The 23,671-nt window shown below is 43.0% G+C and overlaps 1 protein-coding gene across 1 annotated transcript in view; it reads left to right on the forward strand.

Annotated features, from left to right (window-relative positions):
* LOC144693984 (mediator of RNA polymerase II transcription subunit 12-like protein) overlaps positions 1-23,671 on the forward strand; it is a 590,784-nt gene that overhangs the window by 546,670 nt on the left and 20,443 nt on the right. The window contains exons 41-44 of the mRNA XM_078564267.1: positions 10,647-10,733; positions 17,303-17,520; positions 18,783-18,936; positions 23,348-23,425. Of these exons, the coding sequence (XP_078420393.1) occupies positions 10,647-10,733; positions 17,303-17,520; positions 18,783-18,936; positions 23,348-23,425 (537 nt within the window). The remainder of the gene's footprint in view (positions 1-10,646; positions 10,734-17,302; positions 17,521-18,782; positions 18,937-23,347; positions 23,426-23,671) is intronic.

Raw genomic sequence — 23,671 nt, forward strand, 5'->3', positions numbered from 1 at the left:
TAATTTTCAGTTACAATTTGGCTGACATAATTGTTTTCGGACTAAAAGGGTGAGGCTAGCCTGACTGATACCTTAAGCGTGACACAGGGGCGAGGAGAAAGAGCCAGGCATCCTATTTTTGACTGCTGCTCTCTGGTGATCCATCTGGGAAGTGCATGTGTGAAAATGTCAACTATTTATAGGATGAATGGCCGTGACGACTCTTTCCCAATTAAATAACATGCCAGCACCCGTTGGGATCGATTTTGACTTTGTGTGACAGTGTTAAATGGGTGATAGCAAGTTAGCAGTTTGTTGACAATGAAAATGAGAATTGGGAGAGGTATGAAACTAGTTGCCAACTTGCCAATACCAGTGTTACACTATCGCAGGAAGATCTACCTCACTATCTAGCTTCACGCATGAAAGTGACCGCGAAGGTAAGATATCAGAGGGAACCTGTGGGACTGTACCCCACAATAAGACAGTGTCTTCAGGAAAGGAGGGAAAAATGTGGCTGAGTTTCTCCTTTGTAAAGATGATTAATGAAATTTTAAAAATTATTGTCCCTGTTTAAGTCTTCTGACAACTTGAGAGCTTTGACAATTTCATAATGGATATTGGCTAAATCTGAGATTTTGTGGGCATATACAATTCCCTTACTGGTTGCATACTTCTCAGGTAGATTAATAAACTGTGTTGCATTATTTAATATGCTAATTAATTAGATGCATACAAACAATTTCCATTCTGGCTGCTTGCACGCAAGCTGTTCCCTGCCTGGGTCAAGCTTTAAGCAAAAAGGCTCTTTCTGAAAGAAATATTGCTTTAAAAAAAACCCTTACAAGTCAGAAATAGCAAAACTGTTCCACCCAACCACTTGCCTGTCACACGAGACATTCGTGGTCCGAATCCTACTGTGGTGGCAGCTTTTTGTTTGAAGTTTTCTGTAAGTTGTGATTGTCTGATATGTCTGTCTGTCTATCCTAACTGATTAACTGCACCGTGAGACCAAACATGCAAGTTCCATGCTGGGCACCCATTATTCACCTATTCATTGTGGAAAGCCTAAAGGCTAACTGCCAGTCTGTAAGTTGCTGCTGAACCTCTTGCCAGACCTTTCTCACTGTAATAACGGGATATTTGTGTTGAGAGGACTGAGCTGATGACAACATACGAGTGTTGTATGAAGCCCAGCCTGACTGATTTGGTAAGTTGCAAACTTGATTCTATTGTCCCATTTTGCACTTAAATAACCTGCCACCACTCACTGGGGTCGACTTGGACTTTGTGCAACAGTCTAAATCAAATGATAGTGCCTGTTGACTCCAATGGAAGTAAAGATCAGTAGAGATGTATCACATGAAGTTAAAATTTTATTCATTTGTGGGATGCTTCACTGGCATTTGTCACCCTTGTTCAGAGGGCATTTGAGAGCCAAACACATTGCTGTGGATCTGGAGTCACATGTAGGCCAAACCAATTTCCTTCCCTAGAGGACGTTAGTGAACCAAATGGGTTTTTAACAACAATCAGCAATGTTTCATGGTCGTCATCAGACTGTTAATTCCAGATGTTTATTGAATTCAAATTTCACCATCTGCCATGGTGGGATTCGAACCTGGGTCCCCAGAACATTACACTGGGTCTCTGGCATACCAGTCAGTGAGAATATCACTATGCCACTGCCTCCCCCCTAAAAATAAACATCAAAGGCGTGGGTGGGATTCGAACATACCAATGCAAAGCACAATAGATTAATAGTGCATCGCCTTAACTTCTTGGCCACGTCGACAGATCAATCCCACTTATATGTGTGGAAATTTATCCTGGATTAAGGCAGTCACTTCAGGAAAGGGAGTCACTTCAGGAAAGGGAGGAAGAAAATTGGAGGGATTTCTCTTGCTGAAAAAAATGACCAGTGAAATTTTAAAAATCGTTACAAAAGCGGAATAGTGTGGATGCTGGAAATCTGAAATAAAAACAGAAGGTGTTGGAAACGCCTGAAAGGTTGGGCAGCATCTGTTGGAGAGAGAAACGGAGTTAACATTTCAGGTCAGTGACTTTCATTGAAAGGCCATCGGTCTGAAATCTTAACTCTGTTTCTCTACATAGATTGTGCCTGGGCTGCTGAGTATTTCCAGCTATTTCTGTTATTGTTGAAAGATTATTACGCTGTTTGAGCCATGCCAGGATAATTGAGGGATAATCTCTTAATGGTGGCGGCAGTTTGATGTTAACCGCTGGACTGTTCAAATGGAGTTGACTTAAAAATAAACACCAGAAGTTTGGATAATGAGCAATGCAAGCTTTGGCCATTCACTCCCAACTCCTCCTCAATGTTTATACTGTGTTTGCACTGCATCAAGTGGTTGAATCTCCCCATGCTCCCTTAATAAAAAAATTATATGAGCACTGGAAAATAATGATGTTCATGTTTCAACAAAGGAATGAAAAGCCATTGGAGGCAGCGCCACTCCATAAAAAGATAGAAGCCATTTGCATAGGACATGATGAGGTCATGAAAGATGCTAACATAATTTATAGCCAATGAAATATCTTTGTAATGTAAGAAGTTTCTGCAGAGCAAGGGCCCACAGATAACAATATCATAGTGACCAGTTTAACTGTTTTAGTGATATTCGTCGAGGGCTGAATATTGGCCAGGACACTGAGTTAAGCTCCCTTGCTCTTAGAGATTTTTTTATATCCACTTGAAAGGGCTTCGGTTAGCATCACATCCAAAAGATGGTGCCCCCTCAGTAACACATTGAAATATGAACATAGATTGTGTGCTCAAGTCTCCGGAATGGGAACTGGAACCCACAAACTTCAGACTCGGGCAAAAGCAGTACCAACTAAGGCACAGCTGATACTGATGGCAGCTATGCAGATGTGTGGCATTGCAGTTGGAGGGCAGTGGGAATGTAAGCCAAAAATGTACCTTCAGTGGCAGAAGGAACGAAGGGGGGTGAGGTAATATTTTTGCTCCTGTTTGTTAGTCTGTAAACAATATATCTGTAAAACTAATGTATGGATTTCAAAAAAGCTTGGAACACAGATAGGATATGGTCCAAAGAAGGGCTTCTTAGTTTTTGGCAAAGAAAGAGGACCGGATCTGGATCCTGGAATTTTTTTAAAGGATCTGTTAAATTTTGGAGATAGGGCGCATTGACTGTTTTTTTTAGAATGTTGCGGGTTATTTTATTTAGAATGTTGTTGATTGTCTTAGAATGTCTCCGCTGCTGTGGTGGATGTTGTCACAGCTGTCAAAATGTGAGCAGAGTTTTCAGAGCAGGTTGCTGGAGTGGATTGGCTTGAAGCCTCTTCGGTGAGATGGAAGCTCTTAATAAAAATATTCCTTTTCTTAGCGTTGTAGTTACAGAGCATCAACTGGGCAGGGAAAAGCCTCAAGGAAAAGCTGTGTCATTGTAATTATGTTGAGTAAGTGGAACGTGGTGGAGGTAAGCACTCTATTGAGTGACATCATCACTTGTTTTCAACAAAGAGGGGGTTCTGCCCATTATTAAGTCCAAACTAAACAAAGAATAGGTTGGAGTAGCCTCATGCATGGTTGTTTGTTTTGCTATTGATGCAAATTCATTAGTGTCTCCACACCAGCTAACCAAAACATGAAAGGGTAAAACTGAATTTCTGTTCTTCTTAAATGGAACAGACTTTTGGTGCCTGTTTTGTTTTTAAAAATTTCCAGTCAGTCTACTCAAAACCACACTGTCCTGTAAAACTCCAGATGGGTGGAAACACTATGTTAAAGGCTTCAGTTCTAGATGTCCCTTGATGCTAAGATGGACCTAGACTGGCGTAACTCATGTGGAAGTAGGCAGTCTGCTTCTGTGCTAGCAGGTACATCTCCAGCGCGGCTGATTTGGAAAGAATTGCCGTGCTGGATAGGAAAAAAAAATGAAAGTCAGCATTTTTATTTGTGCCTCAGAACCCATTCTTTTTAAGTGTTTAGGTTTCTCCGGTGTAATTAATTATCTTGGAAGACAAATAGTGACAGTCTCCATGTCGATGGCCAAGACTTGCATTAAATTTCATAGGCTGAAGGTAAGTGGAATCCTCTCCTCTATAAGGATAAGGCAAGAATGGGTGAGGGTCTGCATTCCAATAGCGCATTAATGTCAGCTTTGAAGCTGTTTGAAAACAAGACCGCGAGCAATGGGGGCAGGAGTAACACACACATGGCCTGTTGAGCCTGCTCCATCATTCAGTGTGATCATGGCTGACCTTGGGTTTCAACTCCACTTTCCCGTCCATTCCCGATATCCCTTCATTCCCTGAGAGACCAAATATCTGTCAGTCTCAGCCTTAAATATATGCAATGATGGAATGTCCACAATTCTCTGGGTAAGAGGATTCCTAAGATTCTCAACGCTTTGAGTGAGGAAATCTCTCCTCATCCCAGTCCTAAATGATCGGCCCCTTATCCCGAGACTGTGCCCCTGTGTTTTGGACTCCCCGACCAGCGAAAGCAATCTTTCAGCGTCTACCTTGTCAAGCCCCTTCAGAATCCTCCGTATTTCAATGAGTTTGCCTCGCATTCTTCTGAACTCCAGAGAATATAGACCCAACTTACTCAGCCTCTCATTATTGTATCAAGAGTAGAGTAATCACTGTTTTATTTATAGAATTAGCGATAGTGCATGTGTGACATGTGCATGTAACACATTACATCTATAAAAAGCCTATGTTACGCAACATGCTAGACAGACTTCGTCATCAAATCAGTCTGTCCAATTACACCTAGATTGGAACATTCATTTTTTTGTAACCATTGGCAGAATCAAGACTCTAAATTGCAGGGTAATGTAACATTTTATGCCTAGTCTTGGAAGAGGATTTTAGAGTGGAACAGTTTCCTGTGTATTATCTTTGTTGCTAAGGGACAGTATCATTAGAGTGGAACCTTATGCGCGGTTCTGTGCTGTGGACTAGCTCCCATTTAAAAGCTGCATTGAACCTTACCCAGATATTCCTACATGCTGGCACTACAGAAGCAGTAAATGTACCTCCATGGGCACAAAACTCAGCTCCACACCCACCACTAGTTTCAGTAAGATGGGAGCCCAGAGAAGATTTGGCATGCAACCTGCCATTTTGGACCTCGCAGATGGTGCTAATGCCCGCTCCTGAACATGCGTTTAGTTGCATAGGGGACCCCACCCCCACTCCAGCCCCCGCTCTGCACATGACCACTATTTAAAGGGAATTACCATGGAGCTTCTCGGTGAAGTGCTTTTGACTTTTTCTGCAGCAGCTTTAGTGGAAGTGTTGTGCACAGTTTTTGTTGGAGGAATGGACAGAAGGCCATTCGGTCAGAAGGGAGTGGTGCTGAACCTTTAGAAGGAGCTCAGAGAATTTGAAAGACCTCCAAGTGGAAAACTTGCTCTCAGCCTCAGGGGCTATGGCTGCAGTTCCCCCTGGGTTGCAACATGACAGTGAGATGGAGCAGATGTGGTCGAGAGAGGAAACTGTTCATAAAGGAAGAAGGAGGAGGTCTCTTGACAGAAGGTCATATCTACCTTGAGAACTCTCCACGTCATCCAGGAGCAGTGTCTGTAGGAATAATGCTTCACTAAGAAGTCGATCATTGAACTCTGCCACCTCCTCAAACCAGGCCTGCGGCAGCAGAACAGGGTGCAGGTGGTGCTGCCAGTGACTGTGATCCTCAATTCCTGCACCTTTCAATCCTTCCAGGCTGCAACTCACAGCATCACCAACGTTTCTTAGTTTGCTAACCATCGTGCACACAGGAGACCACCAAGACCCTGAGCACAAGGAAAACGGGGACTTTACTGTTGCCTCGCTAAGCAGAGTGAATCAGGAGGAATGGGCATGTGGTGTTGCCACTGTAGCGGGATACTCAGTGGTGCAGGGAACCATTGACTGCTTGCATGTGGCACTCCAGGCACTGTATCTCAATGGGGAGAAATACCAGAACTGCAAAGGTTCCACTCCCTGAACATGCAGATGATGTGCAATTGACCATCATGCTTGTGAATGCCCACTATCCTGGCCATAGTCATACTGTCATCATCCTGTGATGCCACAAAGAAACAGAGGATGGCTCCTTGGCGACGAGGGTTACCCGTTACATGTAGTTAATGACTCCCCTCCGACACCCAACATATGTGGTCAGCGCACCTACAGTGAGAGCTGTGCTGTGACCGGGAACGCCTTGGAGCAGACCAATATGTACTCAAACAACAGTTCCATTGTTTAGAATGCCGGGGGTAGTCCTCCACTACTCACTGGAGTGTGTTTCCAAGTTTGTGGAGGTCTACTGTGTTCTCCGTAATCTGGAAATCATGAGGGCTGTGACTTCAGTGACCATGTTAGGAGGAAGATGAAGGACACTGCTCAGTGTGTGTGACAGCCTGCAGCAGTGCTAAGTATGTGAGGGTCAGGTGCTAAGTGTATGAGGGTGAGGTGGAGTATATGAATGTTAGGCATGAGTCAATATTGCTTGAGATTGCTGACGGGTGAGTGATGGGGTGTTATAGCACAGCAGATGGTAAATGCTGAGCAACTCAAATCCCAGAGGAAACTTGACGCAACTGTTGTTGCAATTTGTATTTTTATTTTGAGATGCATGCCTTGAATTCAATAGCAATAAGTCCACTGAGTCTTAGAGGTTCTTATAAAACTAAATTAAACATTTATTAATAAAATAAATGATTTTAAGCACATACACAGGTCTACAAACTACTACTATGATAACTCCTAGCTCCATAATTAATCTAACTCCCAGTTACCCCTCCATTAAGGCAACAGTGAAACAAGATAGATTTCAACAGACCCAGGCAAAGTACACAATACCCTGGACAGTGATATTTAAAATGAATTCTCATAGCTTTGGTTCCCGGAGACAGCTGCTTGGTACTTAGAGGCTGAAGGCTTTTCACACTTGTTGGATCTTAGAATGCCTTCCCCCTTACACATAACCTCATCTCCTTTATACATGTTTCTCCCTTTTTAATGTAAATCCCATTGTTCCAATATGCCGTTGCAACTTTACTTTTTCCATACTATAAATCTTCCATAGTACTCATATTATCAGTAATCTTTGGGAAAAATAAACACATTGTTTGGCTTAGCCTCTGTTGGCTAGGTGTAACACCTTACCATCTCTTTGAAATTTATGATTCTGGTTTATCTAAAAATGCAAATGTTCTTCACACTTCACATTCAAAAACGTGAGCCATGTTTACATATTTAGCATTTCAAACGTAGTTTCCCTTCTGATACATCAAATCACCCAGACCATCTGTCTGTAATTCAATTAAAATCCACACACACGCACCTACACACAGAAACTAATCCAAACCCCACTATTAACCTACCTTTATAATAAATTACAGTGATGTAATGAAAATTATTATCTTTTCATGACAGTGGGGTGTGGTGCAATGAGCAGTGTGTCAGGTTGCTATTGAGATGGATAGGAGGTGGCATTTGAAGATGCATTCAGTGAGCTTGACCACTTGTATGAGTTCACTTTGCTTTCTTCAGCATTGACCTAACTAGCAATCTGCTCCCATTCTCTTTTAAGTGTTTAGTTCAAGATCCTCCTGGCCAGCAATTCCCCAGCCCCCAGGAAAAGAAGGCCTCTCTCCTCCTTTCCACCTCATGTATTAAGGCCTCCAGCGCTAAACCTGGGAACCTTTTCTCTGGCCTGCTGTTCCGCTGTTCTTCCTGCTCAGAAACTCTTTCACATCCAATTCCATTCTCTGCTGTTGCCAGAACGCACCTCCCGCTTGAGAGGTGCAAGCTGTCTTTAAGAAGTGCAGGTTAGCACAAACCTGGGCCCCTTGCTTGAGCATGCAGCTACTCAGCGTTGCATTTAGCACTGGGCTGCACACCACAATCATGGAGGTAAGCAGGCAGTTTGCTTGCAGGCTCCATCACTTCCATCCGGCGCATGGTAATCGCACATCACAATCCCTGCCCATCCCTGTCCTTGGTTCCCAATAACCTAGTCATTAAAGACTTCTCCTGCTGTGTAACCCAGTTGTCGTCTTGGGAGAATCTCCAATTGGGTCGCCAATCTGTTGTTATGATCCCAGCTGATTTGTTATTACTGGACAAGCCAGATCCCAGGGTGGAACCCGGCTAGATAAATCCTAACTTTTATTTTTTGTTTAGATATGTGGAGAGTGGCTACTAAACAGAGTCATAGGAGCCAGCTGATGAACTTTTAACAAAAGAATAAAACATTTATTTAACAAGAAACGCTGAGCTATATTATATTACTCCTTCACCCACAACTATACCTTTAGATATATACAGACTTGTAAGGATAACACAAGTTATAAAAGCTATCTTATACTCTAATGTTCACAGTAAATACACAGTCCGTGTAAACCAATAGGCAACCTGTGGTCAGGCACACCACACCCTGAAACCAAGTGACAGATGCCACCACAGACAGATGCTATGGATCCCTCCTCAACTACCCCCAGATGCTTGTTACACTGTGAGCCAACCAGTCTCACTGAACTCAGTCTTTCACATGAGGATTTCCAATTTCCACTCTTGAAGAACTCGCTTTGGAATCTTCTCCAAAGTGTTCTCTCGGACACCTTCCGCACGGGTCCACCTCCAGGGTTTCGAACACTCCTTTCAATGTTCCTCTTCCCTGGATTACCATTTCTTCCATGCATTCTCTCTCACTGACTCAACCATCAACAGTACACCACTGCTTCACATGCCCATAGCAAAGAGTTACAGACCTTCAGTCGTCTCCTCACTCTTAATTTCACTTAACAGGGCCTTTTCCAGGTTCCTGTCCTTGTCCTTTGACTAGAATGTCCTCTTGGGACCTTTCCCGTTCCACTCCCCTGGATTTGGGGACTTTATTCTATAGTTTCTTTGGGGAAACCTGCTTGCTCTGCAGTTCCCTCGCCTGTCCAGCCTCTCTGGCAGCTGGGCTTCAACTTTAGTTTGGGATTTGCTATCTGTCCCACTGGTAGGCTGCTTCTGCTTCCAACTGAACTCAAACTGCTTTCAACTGACTCAAACTGCCCTTCCATCTCTGTGAAGCCCCCTGTTGCTAGGCAACAGCACAGTTTTTTTTTCTTCTACTCTTGTGTTTGTTTTACTCCCCTTCAAGAGTCATAAAACTCATTGGAAATGCAGGTATACAAACAGAGCCTTAGATCTGTAGCCTCCACTCAAAACTAAAACTAGATCCCAGGTTTCACCTTTTAAACCACAAATAGAAAAAGATATATAAATTGAATTTAAACTTAAAGATATACCTTATTCCTAACACACACGAATACAAATATAACTTACTTAAACTATCTCTATTTCCTAACACTGTGCAGAGCTAGCTTCTCTTGGGGCAAAATGATGGGTGCGACAAAAGACTTTCATGGAATGCGGCTAACACATTGGGTGAGAACAGGGCAGGATTAGTGTCAATTATAAAAAGCAGAAAATGCTAGAAAAACTCAGCGGGTCTGACAGCATCTGTGGAGAGAGAAATAGAGTTGATGTTTCGAGTCCGAATGACGCTTCTTCAGAGCTCTGATGAAGAGTCATATGGACTCAAAACGTCAACTCTATTTCTCTCTCCACAGATGCTGTCAGACCTGCTGAGTTTTTTCAGCGTTTTCTGTTTTTCTTTCAGATTTCCAGCATCCACAATGTTTCGCTTTTATCTTAGTGTCAGTTACGATGTCCTCCATGGTAATAACAAGCAGTATTCGGCTCACAAACGCAGAGGAATGGCCTCGCGCGCTGGGTGCAGGAGGCTTGTCGACAGCCCTTTACCCCAACACCACATCCCAGATTGTATCCTCACCGAGAGGACAGAAGAGAACAAAACGTGGAACGAGGAATGTTGTGTCATATGAATCTGTCTCTGATATTGGTCTTCAGGGAGATTGTCTCATTAAAGTGACTGCAATTACAGGAAGTAATATTCTATGCCTGACAGATTTACACGATGAGAAATACAGTTTATTTTCAGGGTTATTAAGTTGTCGAGTCAAAAGGCTGCTTTCATTATAAAGCATGTTCCTTTTGTAGCCAGTGCAACAGAGCAAAAGAGGAGAAGCCTCTAGTGAAGTGACTGGGGGCAGTGGTGGGGGGGATGTTTGTAGATAGCAGTTCCTCAGGGAGGTGATGGAAAAATCATTTGTCAAACTTGGATGAGGGAATTTATTTTTATGAATTGAACCATCTTTTTCTCATCGGCAAAACAAAATAATACTTTGAAGTCTAGTGGGGCCGGATACAAACTGGAAACACTGCATCCTTGATTTCTCAATGCACTGAAGGGAAGTCAATCAAGGATTTTTAGGCCATCTGTTAATCACTAAACATTTTCCAATATTGGAGATGTGCTACCAAGTGTCTTGCCAGATAAATGGGACAAAAGAATTCTCTTTTATTTCCTCCATATTTGGAACAGTTGTGACATTTCTCTTTGTTTCAAGTCTGTTAACGCATGGCCTTTCTTCCGGAGAACATATTGCTGTGAGCTAGCGGTCCAGAAAAAAAACACAATCAGTAGGATGTTTATTTTCCGCTCTTCCGTTGCACTTCAGCCTGTTCCATGTGAAGTGATGGTCAGCAGATGGCACAGTCCAGATACGATCGGGAAGAAACCTGTGACTTTCTGATTTGGTTTTTTTCAGGGCCAGCCAGTTGACCAGAGTGGTCTTTATGCCCAACAGGTTCGACCTGCCCAGCTTCCACAGTACCCTGGTATGCAGCAAACACAGGTAGGCAATTTAGGGACCAGAGTTGTCACAGAAACAGCATACGGTCTTGGGAGTGTCAAAACCACCCATTTTCTATGGATTCTTTCTCATCTTTATCCCTCGACCCTTTCTTCTATCTGCAAGGGAATCCAGCTGCCTCTCAAGCGGATTTATATCAGGTTCAATGCCCTCCCTCAACTTTAGATGGAAATGCTTTGCCCACGCATTCTTTAGAGTGCCCTCAGAGTAAATTGAGCAGCCCAATGACCTGTTCCCAGGCCGTTGCTGGCATCAGATTTGCACCAGCTGTTAAGGATGGGGTACTTGAGTGTTTTGTAATACAATTTAACACATGTATCTTCTCTACATTTAAATTGAACGTTAAATAAATCTGTCAAGGAAAGCGGTGGTAGCCAGTACTTGGTGTAACCCTTAAGGAGTGTTATAAAATCATTAGTCTGACTGACCATCTTAAAACCCTGTTTCCCCTATCACTCCTGCCCCCACCCCCTGGCCCTGTTCTTATTCCCTCCTGTCTGACTGGGATTATAGGTTGTTGGAAGGGTGTGTTGCAGTCAGATGGGAGAAGGCTTGTGTGGAGCGTAGATCTGTTGGGCCAAATGGTCTGTTTGTGCTGTGAAATTCCATTACTTCTAGGTCTGTGAGTGCAGTTCTTCAGTACCTTAGACAAAGTGCCATTCATCAAGTCTGTGTCTAAGTCATGGCCCAAATTTTGCAGTGCTAATGACAGTTTTGCTGTCAATGTTCTCCATTAATGCTCTGAAACTGACAGCAACTTCTGGAGTCCGCGCACGTGCGCTAAAGATGAAATCCAGAAGCTGCTGCAAGTGATTCTACAGTTCTCCATGTGATGTACTGTTGAAGTCCCCCTCGAATGCAATCTATTACAAACCATTGAACTCATGGCAACTTGCACTTTAGTCTTAAAGTAAAAAAAGTCAAATGCAATTGTTTGAGGTGTAACTTTTTAATGGCATGCTAAGCTCATAATTATTGCTGAGCAAACTCATGGGTCCTGAAAAACTAATTTTATACGTATGGAATGTCATATTTCTTCATGGTGGTTTAAAAAGTTCCACGTATTTTTTCAATTCTTTAGTAATTATTATACTTCAGCTTCTACCTTAAACCCAGGTGTATGTCCCGATCATTTATTTTGCCCTTTAATTAAAAGGGAAGGATGATCAGTGCGCTTTGCATCCTGGTTAGCTGTCTATGAGAATACTTAAATGTGATTGGTTCTTTACCCCTCTTGATTAAATCACTGCTGCTGGATGCCTGGAAATCCCCCTGTCTTGGCACCAGTTTCAAACTAACACTGGGAAAGGGGAACTCCACGTCACAGAGATTGCTAGATACTTGTGGGAGGTTTTCCCAAAGTCACTGGCAAGCACCATTTCTTCGCCGCTGATTGCAAAACCTGGGCCTTGTTATAGCCGGCTATTCATCACAGAAGGCATCGCACTTGAGTCCAATCCTACTCTCACCAGTCATCCCCATGCAGCAAGAATTGTTGGCTAACAATCCAGAGCAGGACCATCCCTCTACCCTGCCACCCCTTCCCCTTTTGTGCAGGGGTGAAGAGATGAGTTGTTTCTTAGCTGCTGCCTGGCTCAGAGCAACTAACTCGACGCACACCGTCTGGAGAGATGGTGGCACAGAGGTAATGTCAATGGATCAGTAAGCCAGAGGCCCAGGCAAATGCTCTGGGGACAGGGGTTCAAATCCCACCATAGCAGCTGGTGGAATTTAAATTCAGTTAATAAGTCTGGAATTGAAAGCTTGTCTCAGTACTGGTGACAATGACAACTATCAGCAATTGTTATAAACACCCATCTGGTTCAGTAAAGTTCTTTAGGGAGGGCCTACTCCAAATGCCAGACCCACAGCAATGTGGCTGGCTCTTAACTTCCCTCTGAAATGGCTTAGCAAGCCACTCAATTCAAGGGCAATTACGGATGGGCAACAAATGTTGGCCTTGCCAGTGATGCTCACATCCCATGAAATAATAAAAAATAAACACCAGGGCTGGGAGGAATCAAATGGGGCCTTCTGATCTGTTCTGTATTAAAGGTACAATGGGCAATGCCTTTAACCAGAAGCTCATGGGCTGGGGAGAGGGGGGAGCTTTGGGGGAGTGGTGGGCTGGGGATGTGGAGCTATTACAATTTGATGGTCAATCTTCAATCTTTGGATGCTTTATTAAAAGAGGTACAACATGTTAGATGTAAGATAAATTCTGAATTCTGGAATTTTCCTCAATTTATGTGGAGTGAGAGCACTGAAGGAGTCAAACCAAGAAACTTTATAGAACGTTTCCTCGGCTGATAAAATCTGTGATAACGTGGATTGTAGAAGGAATGGACCTGACTGAAATATCCTGTCCTAGCTCATGCTTTCAGGTGGCTCTTATATAAAACATCACATTACCCGTAAACATTTTCTGCCAAAACATTATTGCGCCTCACTTTACACATGCACTATTTTCACTGTTGAAACACCTAATGAAGGTCACGCCTAAAATTGAATATGGACTATTCATATGGATAATGGCAGCATCCACTTGGAAACTCAGGAATGTTGGCCACACAGCATCTTCCCCTTGATTTCAAAGGGGAATTGGATATATATTTAAAAAGGATATTGTTAGGCCACATCTATTTTGTTCTTCTAACCTCTTTCTGAGCTACCAACTCACTTCACTGCTCTGATACATTAGACCATAAGACCATAAGATATAGGAGCAGAAATTAGGCCATTCGGCCCATCGCGTCTGCTCCGCCATTCAATCATGGCTGATAAGTTCTCAACCCCATTCTCCCGCCTTCTCCCCGTAACCTTTGACCCCCTTACCAATCAAGAATCTATCTATCTCGGTCTTAAATACACTCAATGACCTGGCTTCCACAGCCTTCTGTGGCAATGAATTCCATAGATCCACCACTCTCTGGCTAAAGAAGTTTCTCCTCATCTCTGTTCTAAAAGGTCTTCCCTTTACTCTGAGGCTGGGCCCTCGGGTCCTAGTCTCTCCTACTAATGGAAACATCTTTCCCACATCCACTCTATCCAGGCCTTTCAGTATTCTCCTCATCCTTCTAAACTCCATCAAGTATAGACCCAGAGTCCTCAAACGTTCCTCATATGTTAAGCCTTTCATTCCTGGGATCGTTCTCGTCAACCTCCTCTGGACCCTCTCCAGGGCCAGCACATCCTTCCTGAGATACGGGGCCCAAAATTTCTTCGCAATATTCTAAATGTGGTCTGACCAGAGCCTTATAAAGCCTCGGCAGCACATCCCTGCTTTTATATTCTAGTCCTCTCGAAATAAATGCCAAAATGCATTTGCCTTCCTAACTACCAACTCAGCCTGCAAGTTAACCTAAATAGAATCCTGGACTAAGACTCCCAAATCCTTTTGCACTCCAGATTTCTGAATTCTCTCCCCATTTAGAAAATAGTCTATGCCTCTATTCTTCCTACCAAAGTGCATGACCTCACACTTCCCCACGTTGTATTCCATCTGCCACTTCTTTGCCCATTCTCCTAACCTGTCCAAATCCTTCTACAGCCTTGCCGCCTCCTCAATACTACCTGTCCCTCCACCTATCTTTGTATCATCTGCATTACCTGAGTAACTTATTTACTGGTGAGAGTCAGTACTAATTATCATAACATTTATCAGTTACTTATTGGAAATTTTTCAAGCTTTTTTGTAACTCCAATGGAGAATTCCCTCAAAGGTGTTAAAGCAGGCTCCCCAATCCTTCACTAACTTGGCGTGAAAAGAGCTTGATGGAAAATTGACAGAAACTTTTCTCTTTTCATCCTAATATATGTATTTTTTTCTTTATCTGCATAATTTGCTTTTGCCTCTTTGCAACACCCCCCGCACCCACTGCCAGTGATGGCGAGTGAAAGCAATTTTTTAAAAATTAAATTCATTTACAAACCAACATTTTCACTATTTCTGGAAGTCTTAATGTAAAATTTCACTATTCAGGCAAAGCTCACACCACACATAGAAATTAGGGACAAAACGGCCTGCTTGATTGCCACCCTATCCAACATGTTAAATCTTCACTCCCTCCACCACTGGTGCACAGTGGCAGCAGTATGTACTGTCTACAAGAAGCACTGCAGCAATTCACCAAGGCTCTTTCGACAGCATCTTCCAAACCTGCCATTCTACCACTTAGAGGAACAAGGGCAGCAGATGCATGGGAACGCCACCACCTCCAAGTTTCCCTCTCCCAGTCACACGCCATCTTAACTTGGAACTATATCGCTGTTCCTTCGCTGCTGCTGGGTCAAAATGCTGGAACTCCCTTCGTAACAGCACTGTGGATGTACCTACACCACATGGACTGCAGCAGCTCAAGAAGGCCACCTTCTCAAGGGCAATTAGGGATGGACAATAAGTGCTGGCCTTGTTAGCAACACTCACACCCCAGGATTGAATATAAAGAAACATTTGCACCATGTCGGGTCACTTGCCGTAACCATCAGTGGTGCTCTTGACCTGCTATTAAACTAAAATGGTACTGGATTTTGTTTCACAGACTATAAAAGAGAAGCAGCAGCTTATCAACCAACCTCTGTGCAATTTAAAAGTTATTTCTGGTTCTGAGTCTGCACACAAGTCAAAAATCCCCATTCTGATGGGAATAGCACTGTATTATTTTACACTGACTTTCGGCTAGAGTTTTAATAAAAGGAAATGGAAACTTTATGGAATGTTGAGTCTCGCATCCCTGTGAAGATCCAGGCAAGAGCCCGATAACAGGGTCTGCTTCTTGTTCCGAACATTGTTAGGCATAAAGAGCACAATATATCTTTTATAACTCCATGACACAGACACAGGTCAGGAATTACAACAGCTTTCTACTCCTGTTTCCTATCTGCCTGTTCTTTCTTTCTCTCCTTCCCCTCCCCTCCTCTCTCCGCCTCCACAAAACTGTCTGGCTTTTGTCTTGCATTCTCGATTCTTCCCCCCACCATCGAAATGCGAGGAGCCAAACTCTGGTATCTCCAGATTGCTAAAACCCACTCATTTCTTTACGTATTTTGATATTTTATTTGATTTTGATCCCGAGAATTTTTTAAAAGTAGGAAATAGGAAGCGTTAATGAAAAATTAACCAGAATTCTCAGTCCCATTGTAAAGTGTGCAGATGTGAATCTAGTGATGCCGTTCTTTCTTTTACATATATTATGAACATACGAATTAGGAGCAGGAGTAGGCCACTCAGCCCCTCAAGCCTGCTCCGCCATTCAATAAGACCATTGCTGATCTTAATGTAACCTCAACCCCACTTTCCTGCCTACCTCTCGATAGTCTTTCACCCCCTTGTTAATCAAGAATCTATCTAGCTCTGCCTTAAAAATATTCAAAGACTCTGCTTCCACCGCCTTTTGAGGAAGAGAGTTCTAAAGACTCATGGCCCTCAGAGAAAAAATTTGTCCTCATCTCTGTCTTAAATGAGTGACCCCTTATTTTTAAACGGTGACCCCAGTTCTAGATTCTCCCACAAAAGGAAACATCCTCTGCACATCCACCCTGTCAAGACCCCTCAGGATCTTAAAGGTTTCAATTAAGTCGCCTCTCACTCTTCTAAATTCCAGTGGATACAGGCCTAACCTGTCCAGCCTTCCCTCATAAGACAAACCCACCCATTTCTGGTATTAGCCTAGTGAACCTTCTCTGAATGGTATCTAACGCATTTACATCTTCCTTTGAATAAGGAGACCAGTACTGTACACAATACTCCAGATGTGGTGTCTCCAGTGCCCTGTACAACTAAAGCATAACCTCCCTACTTTTGTAATCAATTCCCCGCGCAATAAATGATAATGTTCTATTAGCTTTCCTAGTTACCTGCTGTACCTTTAGTGATTCATACACTAGGACTAGGACACTCATTCATGGGATGTGAGCATTGATAGTCAGGCCAGTAGTTTTGCCTATCCCCGTACAACTGAGTAGCTTGCAAGGCTGTTTTGGAGGACGATTAAGACTCAACACATTGCTGTGGGCCTGGAGTGAAATATAGACCAGACTGGATAATGACGCCAGATTTCCTACCTAAAGGACATCAGTGAGGATGTCATCAAAATCAGTTGGGTTTTCACTGCAATCTGGTTGCCATTAGTGGTTTTTTTTAAAACCCTGATTTATTAAATAAATTGAATACAAATTCCCCAGCTGCTATGGTGGCATTTGAACTTGCATCTTTGGTTCATTAGTTCCAGGCCTCTGAAATACTGGTCCGATAACAACTATGCTGCTAAAGCCCCGACAGTGGGAAGCCCCAGATAGTCTGTTCAGCAGATTAGTGTCCATCACTCACTGTGTGGACTCTCACATGATGCAAGGCTAATTGGGTGAGGTACCAGGTTGGGAGTGGCCTGCGTCTCCAGAATGATTCAGGAGAAGGAGGGGGAACGTTCGAGGAATGAAAAGGAAGTGTGTTTGGCCACATGAAAAACGGCCCGTCTATCTTTTGAAATTGAGTTGTCTAGGCTTTGTGTTGTAGTGAGTGACGCTGTTATCTGCCCTTGGTCCTTGTGCAGGCTCTGCCCCATGGATACACAGCATACAGTACTCAGATGCCTTTGCAACAGCAAGCTGGAAATGGCATGCTGTCGCCCAACTACAGTGCCAGGCCATATCAGGCTGCTCACTCTAACCCAGCTCTCGTGGACCGGATCAGGCAAATGCAGCAGCAGCCTAGTGGCTATATTCACCAGCAAGCCTCTCCCTACCCACCAAACCTTCAGGGCACTCAACGGTAAGTGGCCTGAGATTATCGGTTAGTGCTACTGATTCAGGAAAAATCTACCATTCCCCACAGCAGAATGAAAATGAAGACTGTGACTGACTGTGACGTTTCTGAAATTAATTGCTAATCAGCATTCTTGGGATTTATTTCATGACTTTCTTCCCCCACCCTTACTTGTGTCGTAAAATTAATTATGACTCTGATCTCAGCTTCACCTTCCAGGTCTTTGCCAAGGCTGTTCTTAAACAAGCTGTTGAAAGGAACATAGGAATAAGAGGAGGCCATTCAGTCCCTTGACCCTGACCTAGAATTCAGTTAGATCTTGGCCGACCTGCATCTTAGCTCCACCTGCCCACTTTGGTTTTGTAATCCTTAATACTCGAGCCCAACAAAAATCTATCAATAGGAGGTTCATGACAGTGGCTCATTATGACTGTCACTATTCTTTCCCCTCTGCCCCGGTCTTCTCACATCAGGAAGTTTTCTGATCAAGACCAGGGAATCACAGGTAGGACTCAATTGTCAACTGAATTGAAGCTTCAATGAAGGGCAGCACGCTCCATCCACCCCACTTTAGTGAGCTGCGATTCAACTAAATTCCAATTTGTGGTGGACACGCAATGGCCTTTTAAAGGAAGATGAAAATTGTCATCCAAGCTGATACATCCTTACTTACCTGAAACTCTTTCGAGTTATCAACAGTCACAGATTGCAATTCTTTCGAGTACAATCACAGTTCTTGGTTTCCGGGAGTGGGACATGAACCCACAACCCTCTGATTCAAAGGCGAGGGTGCTATGGACTGAGCCACAGCTGACACAGCGATGCAGATGAACATCCTGCTTGTTTTGCTCAGCTTATTGGTAAATTGGTGCTGATTAGCTTGTCAATACTGATTGGATTACTCTGTAACATTAGTTCCATTCCTCTGGTCACTGGGCAGAGAATGCTAACAGAACTGATGAGATTGGTTACAACACTCGTTTTACATCCTGTTAGCTTTTATTCGTTGTTCAAGTCGATGTACAGAGTGAAAAAATTGGCATTCAAGTCAATCTCCTGGGTTTCCTACTCATGAAGTGTCAGGCAGCACTCAATCCATCTTGTACGATCACAAAAATTAGCTCCAGTGAAATTATTGAGTGTGGCCCCCATTCATCTCTTTGCACTGATCTGCTTGCTGTAGCAGAACTTACCTAGTAGTTCTGTGCTCCAATCGTTTATTGCAATACATGCATTAACCATCAGATCTGCATTATTTTCTGGCGTAGGCTCACCCACCAACCTTTGCAGCAGAGCACTTTGATGTCAGCTGGACTTGATCATATGACATCAGGCCCACATGCAAATCTTGGTTCAGTCCAACTCTCGCAGGAACAGATGAGACAACGACAGCAACAGCTTCGACAGCAGCGACTCCTACAGGTGGGAATTGGTCTTTCACAAGGTGCAATCCTGCATTGCCAACTCATGCAGTGCAAGTGTTTTGAAAGTCCTGCTGCATTGATATCGCGAGTCTGTTCTGATGAAACGAAACCGTTCATTCATTGTAAAAGCTAGAACACATTTTCAACTAAGTAACTGGAATAACAACAGGGCATCAAAGCCACCTGCTCCTTCCCTTCAGACAGTCTCTGCCCATCTTCTTGTAATCTCTATTAAACTTATTCGTTTCCCTCCAAATATTAAATTACAATGGGTGAAATCACACACAAAAGCGGAAAATGGGAGGAAATTTCCTTTTCACCGGCCACTCACCTTTATACTTTGCTCAAGCCTCCTCTCATCTAAATCCCGCATTGTAACCTTCTATTCCCTTCTCCGCAATAGGCTTGTCTTGTTTCTCCCTAAATGCATCTGTACTATTTACTTTAACCACTCCCTGTGGTAGCGCGTTTCACATTCTCACCGCACTTTGGAGAAAGAAGTTTTTTTCTGAATTTCCAATTGGATTTCTTGGAGATCATCTTATATTGATTGCCTCAAATTATGCTCTTCCCCACAAGAGGAAACATCACCTCTGTATCCACACTGTCAAAACTTTAAAGGGCCTCTATTAGATCACCCGTCATCCACCTTTTTCCAACCTCTATTAGGTCACCCCTCAGCTTTCTTTTTTCAACCCCTTTTAGGTCACCCCTCAGCTGCCTTTTTTCCAGAGATAAGAGACTGAGCCTGTCAATGGTTTTCTGATGCGTATATCCATGTGTTTCTCACATCATCCTGGTAAAGCTTTTCTGCACTGTACACTATATCCTTTTTGCAATATGGCAACCAGAACCACACATTTTTAAGTGTGGTCTAACAAATATATTATTCAAGTTTAGCATAACCTCCCTACTTTTTGATTCTATCCATCTAGAAATAAAGCCTATTGCTTAGTTTGCTTTTTTAATGGCCTTGCTAATCTGTGGCGCAACTAACTCCAGGATCCCTCTGTTCCTCTACCCCATCCAGACTTGTACCTTCCAAGTAATAAGTGACCTCCCTAATCTTCCTACCAAAATGTACGACCTCTCATTTATATATGTGGTAAACTTTATTTGCCCAATTATTTGCTCACTCTGCAAGTTTATTAATGTTTTCCTGTAATTTGTTGCACTCTCCTCAGTATTGACTGTACCCCCTGCTCACCGGCCCCACAAAATTTGGTGTCATCTGCAAATTTAGACATTTTTTTTTGATTCCAAAGTCCAAATTATTAATGTAAATTGTGCACAACAGTTGGCCCCAGCACTGATCCTTGTGGAACACCACTTCCTACTTTCTGCTACTCTGAATAACTACTCTTTAGTTCCACACTCTGCTTTCTGCCTAGAAGCCAGCTAGCAATCCATTCTACTATTTGTTTCATCACTCCACGTTCTCTGACCTTATTCATTAGTCTGTTAACAGGCACCTTATGGAAAGCCTTTTGAAAGTCCAGATAAATGACGTCCACTGCATTACCATTGTCTACTCTCTCTGTTACCCCATCCAAAAATTCATTAAGGTTGGTCAAGCAAGTTTTTCCCTTTTGAAATCCATGCTGACTATTTATTATTATATTTTTCCCTTCTAACTGATTTTTAAAATCTCCAAATACCTATGAAATGTCATGACACACATTTCACAGGTTCACGCCATTCCAAGGAGTAACTGGTAACATATGTTTGAGTATTGCTGAAAAAAAGAGATATGTCGAAGCTTTTTGTCTTGCACTCATCAGGACACTCGCAAGAATACCAATATAAGAGGGAAAACAACAATTTATAATGTATGTGAAGAGAGTGCTGATTGGTTGGCAAGTGGCGTTGCCATGGAGAGTCCACTACTGATGTTGACTGACAGTTAGCTGCTTGGTCAATGGTAACCCCCCAGGATGTTGCCTGGTAAATTGTAGGGTCACCGAATTAAACCGCTGCATAAGGTCCCTGTAAAGAAAACACCACTCCTGGATGTGCTATATTATGTGCTTCACATAATATTATAGGAGGGAATAACTTCAATTTTGGGAGTGTTGAAGGTTCTGAGACATGGTAATATTGCCAAAAAATGATAGCCCTTGCGTAAGCCATTATGGCAACAATTCCAATAGAGTGTCCAGCATAAAAACAGGCCATTCAGCCCAACTAGTCCATGCCAGAATTAGAACAATGGGGTGGATTTAAACTACTGCGGAAGGAAAGGGCCATTTAAAAATAAGTAAACAGCATACAATTGAGCCACATTGAAAGTGAGCACATTGAAACTAGGAGATTTCAAGCACATTAAAATTGAGAATACAATTAGCAAGAATTACCATTGACCAGAAACTGAGCTGGACCAGCTATATAAATATTGTGCTGAGGTGTCTACAGCGAGTAACTCACTTCCTGACTCCCCAAAACCTGTCCATCTACAAGGCACAAGTCAAGAGTCTGATGGAATACTCTCCACTTGTTTCGATGAGTGCAGCTCCAACAACACTTAAGAAGCTTGATACTGTCCAGGAAAAAGCAACCCACTTGATTAGCATCCCATCCACCACCTTCAATATTCACTCCCTCCACCACTGATGCACAGTGGCAGCAGTATGTACCATCTACAAGATGCACTTCAGTAACTCACCGAGGCTAACAGCATCTTCCAAACCCGTGACCTCTACCACCTAGAAGGACAAGATTCACGGAAACACCACCAACTGCAAGCTCCCTCCAAGTCACACACCATCCTGACCATGAGACATAGGAGCATTCGGCCCATTGAGTCTGCTCCGCCATTCAATGAGATCATGACTGATCTGATAATCCTCAACTCCACTTTCCTGCCTTTTCCCCATAACCCTTAATTTCCTTACTGATTAAAAATCTGTCTATCTCAGCCTTGAGTATACTTAACGACCCAGCCTATACAGCCCTCCTTGGTAAAGAATGCCACAGATTGACTACCCTGTGAAAGAAGAAATTCTTCCTCATCTCTGTTTTAAATGGGCTCCCCCTTACTCTGAGATTATGTCCACTGTTCCTAGATGCCCCCACAAGGGGAAACAACCTCTCAGCATCTACCCTGTCAAGCTCCCTAAGAATCTTGTGTGTTTCAATAAGGTCGCCTCTCATTCTTCTAAACTCCAATGAGTACAGGCCCAACCGACTCAACCTCTCCTCATAAGAAAACCCCTCCATCCCTGGGATCAACCTAGTGAACCTTCTCTGGACTGCCTCCAATGCCAGTATATCTTTTCTTAGATAAGGGGACCAAAACTGTTCATAGTATTCTAGATGTGGTCTAACTAGTGCCTTGTATAGTTTTAGCAAGACTTTCCTATTTTTATACTCCATTCCCTTTGAAATAAAGGCCAACATTCCATTTGCCTTACCTATTACCTGCTGAACTTGTATGCTTGCTTTTTGGGATTCATGCACAAGGACCCCAACATCCCTCTATGCTGCAACTTTCTTCAGTCTTTCTCCATTTAAAAAATATTCAGCTCCTCTATTCCTGCTAAAGTGCATAACCTCTCACTTTTCCACACTATATTCCATCTGCCACATTTTTGCCCACTCGTTTAACCTGTCTATATCCCTTTGTAGACTCTTTGTGTCATCCTCACCACTTGCCTTCCCACTATTTTTGAGTCATCCGCAAATTTAGCGATAGTATATTCATTTCCTTCATCCAAGTCATTAATATATATTGTAAATAATTGTGGCCCCAGCACTGATCCCTGTGGCACTCCACTAGTTATAGGTTGCCATCCTGAAAATGCCCCCTGTATCTCAACTCTCTGTCGTTTATTAGTTAGCCAGTCCTCTATCCATGCTAGTATACTACCCCTAACACCATGGGCTCTTATCTTATTAAGTAGCCTTATGTGCGGTACCTTATCGAATGCCTTTTGGAAATCCAAATATATTATATCTACTGATTGCGCTGTTCCTTCACTGTCACTGGGTCAAAACCTGGAACCCCCTTCCTAATAGCACTGTGGGTGTTCCTACAGCACATGGAATGCAGCGGTTCAAGAAGGTGGCTCAACACCACCTTCTCAAGGGCAATTAGGGACAGGCAATAAATGCTGGCCTAGCCAGCCACACCCGTATCCTGCAAATGAATAAATATTTTAAAGAATTAGATTGAATATTACCCACTGGTGTCAACACAATTCATCTACAGGTATGAAAAAGTTTGTAAAATAAACTAAGAAACTTTGAGTGGTTCTATAGTTGTTGGGGTAAAGGATAAGGAAGTGGGACTAAGTAGATACATTTTTAGAGAACCAGCTACTGCAAGATGGGCCAAATGACTTCGTGTGGTGTAAAATTTTGTAACTCTGTGGCATCCAAATGCAGCAATGTTTTATCCTCTCTGGTTACAGATGCAGCAGCAACAGCAGCAACAACAACAGAGTCAGCAGACACTAGGGATACAAGCAGCACAATCGCAGCAAGCACTGGTGAGTGGATGATTAAATACTTCTGTAAAGACGTTTCTCATTGCCTCATGAAAGAAAGATTAGGATGGAAATACACTTGCTATGTTATCCCATTTGACTTATCAATTGTCACCATATTCTTTAGGGATTGTCTCCACCATATTCAGGTACTGCAAATACAGTCCAGGAGTTGTCTGTATATTGTACTGCACCATGCATAGAGTTATACCTACCACACAAACCAGTCACTCTGTACAGTATCCACTA

Source organism: Cetorhinus maximus, chromosome 19 (genome assembly GCF_964194155.1).
Source record: "Cetorhinus maximus chromosome 19, sCetMax3.hap1.1, whole genome shotgun sequence".
Lineage (NCBI taxonomy): Eukaryota > Metazoa > Chordata > Chondrichthyes > Lamniformes > Cetorhinidae > Cetorhinus > Cetorhinus maximus.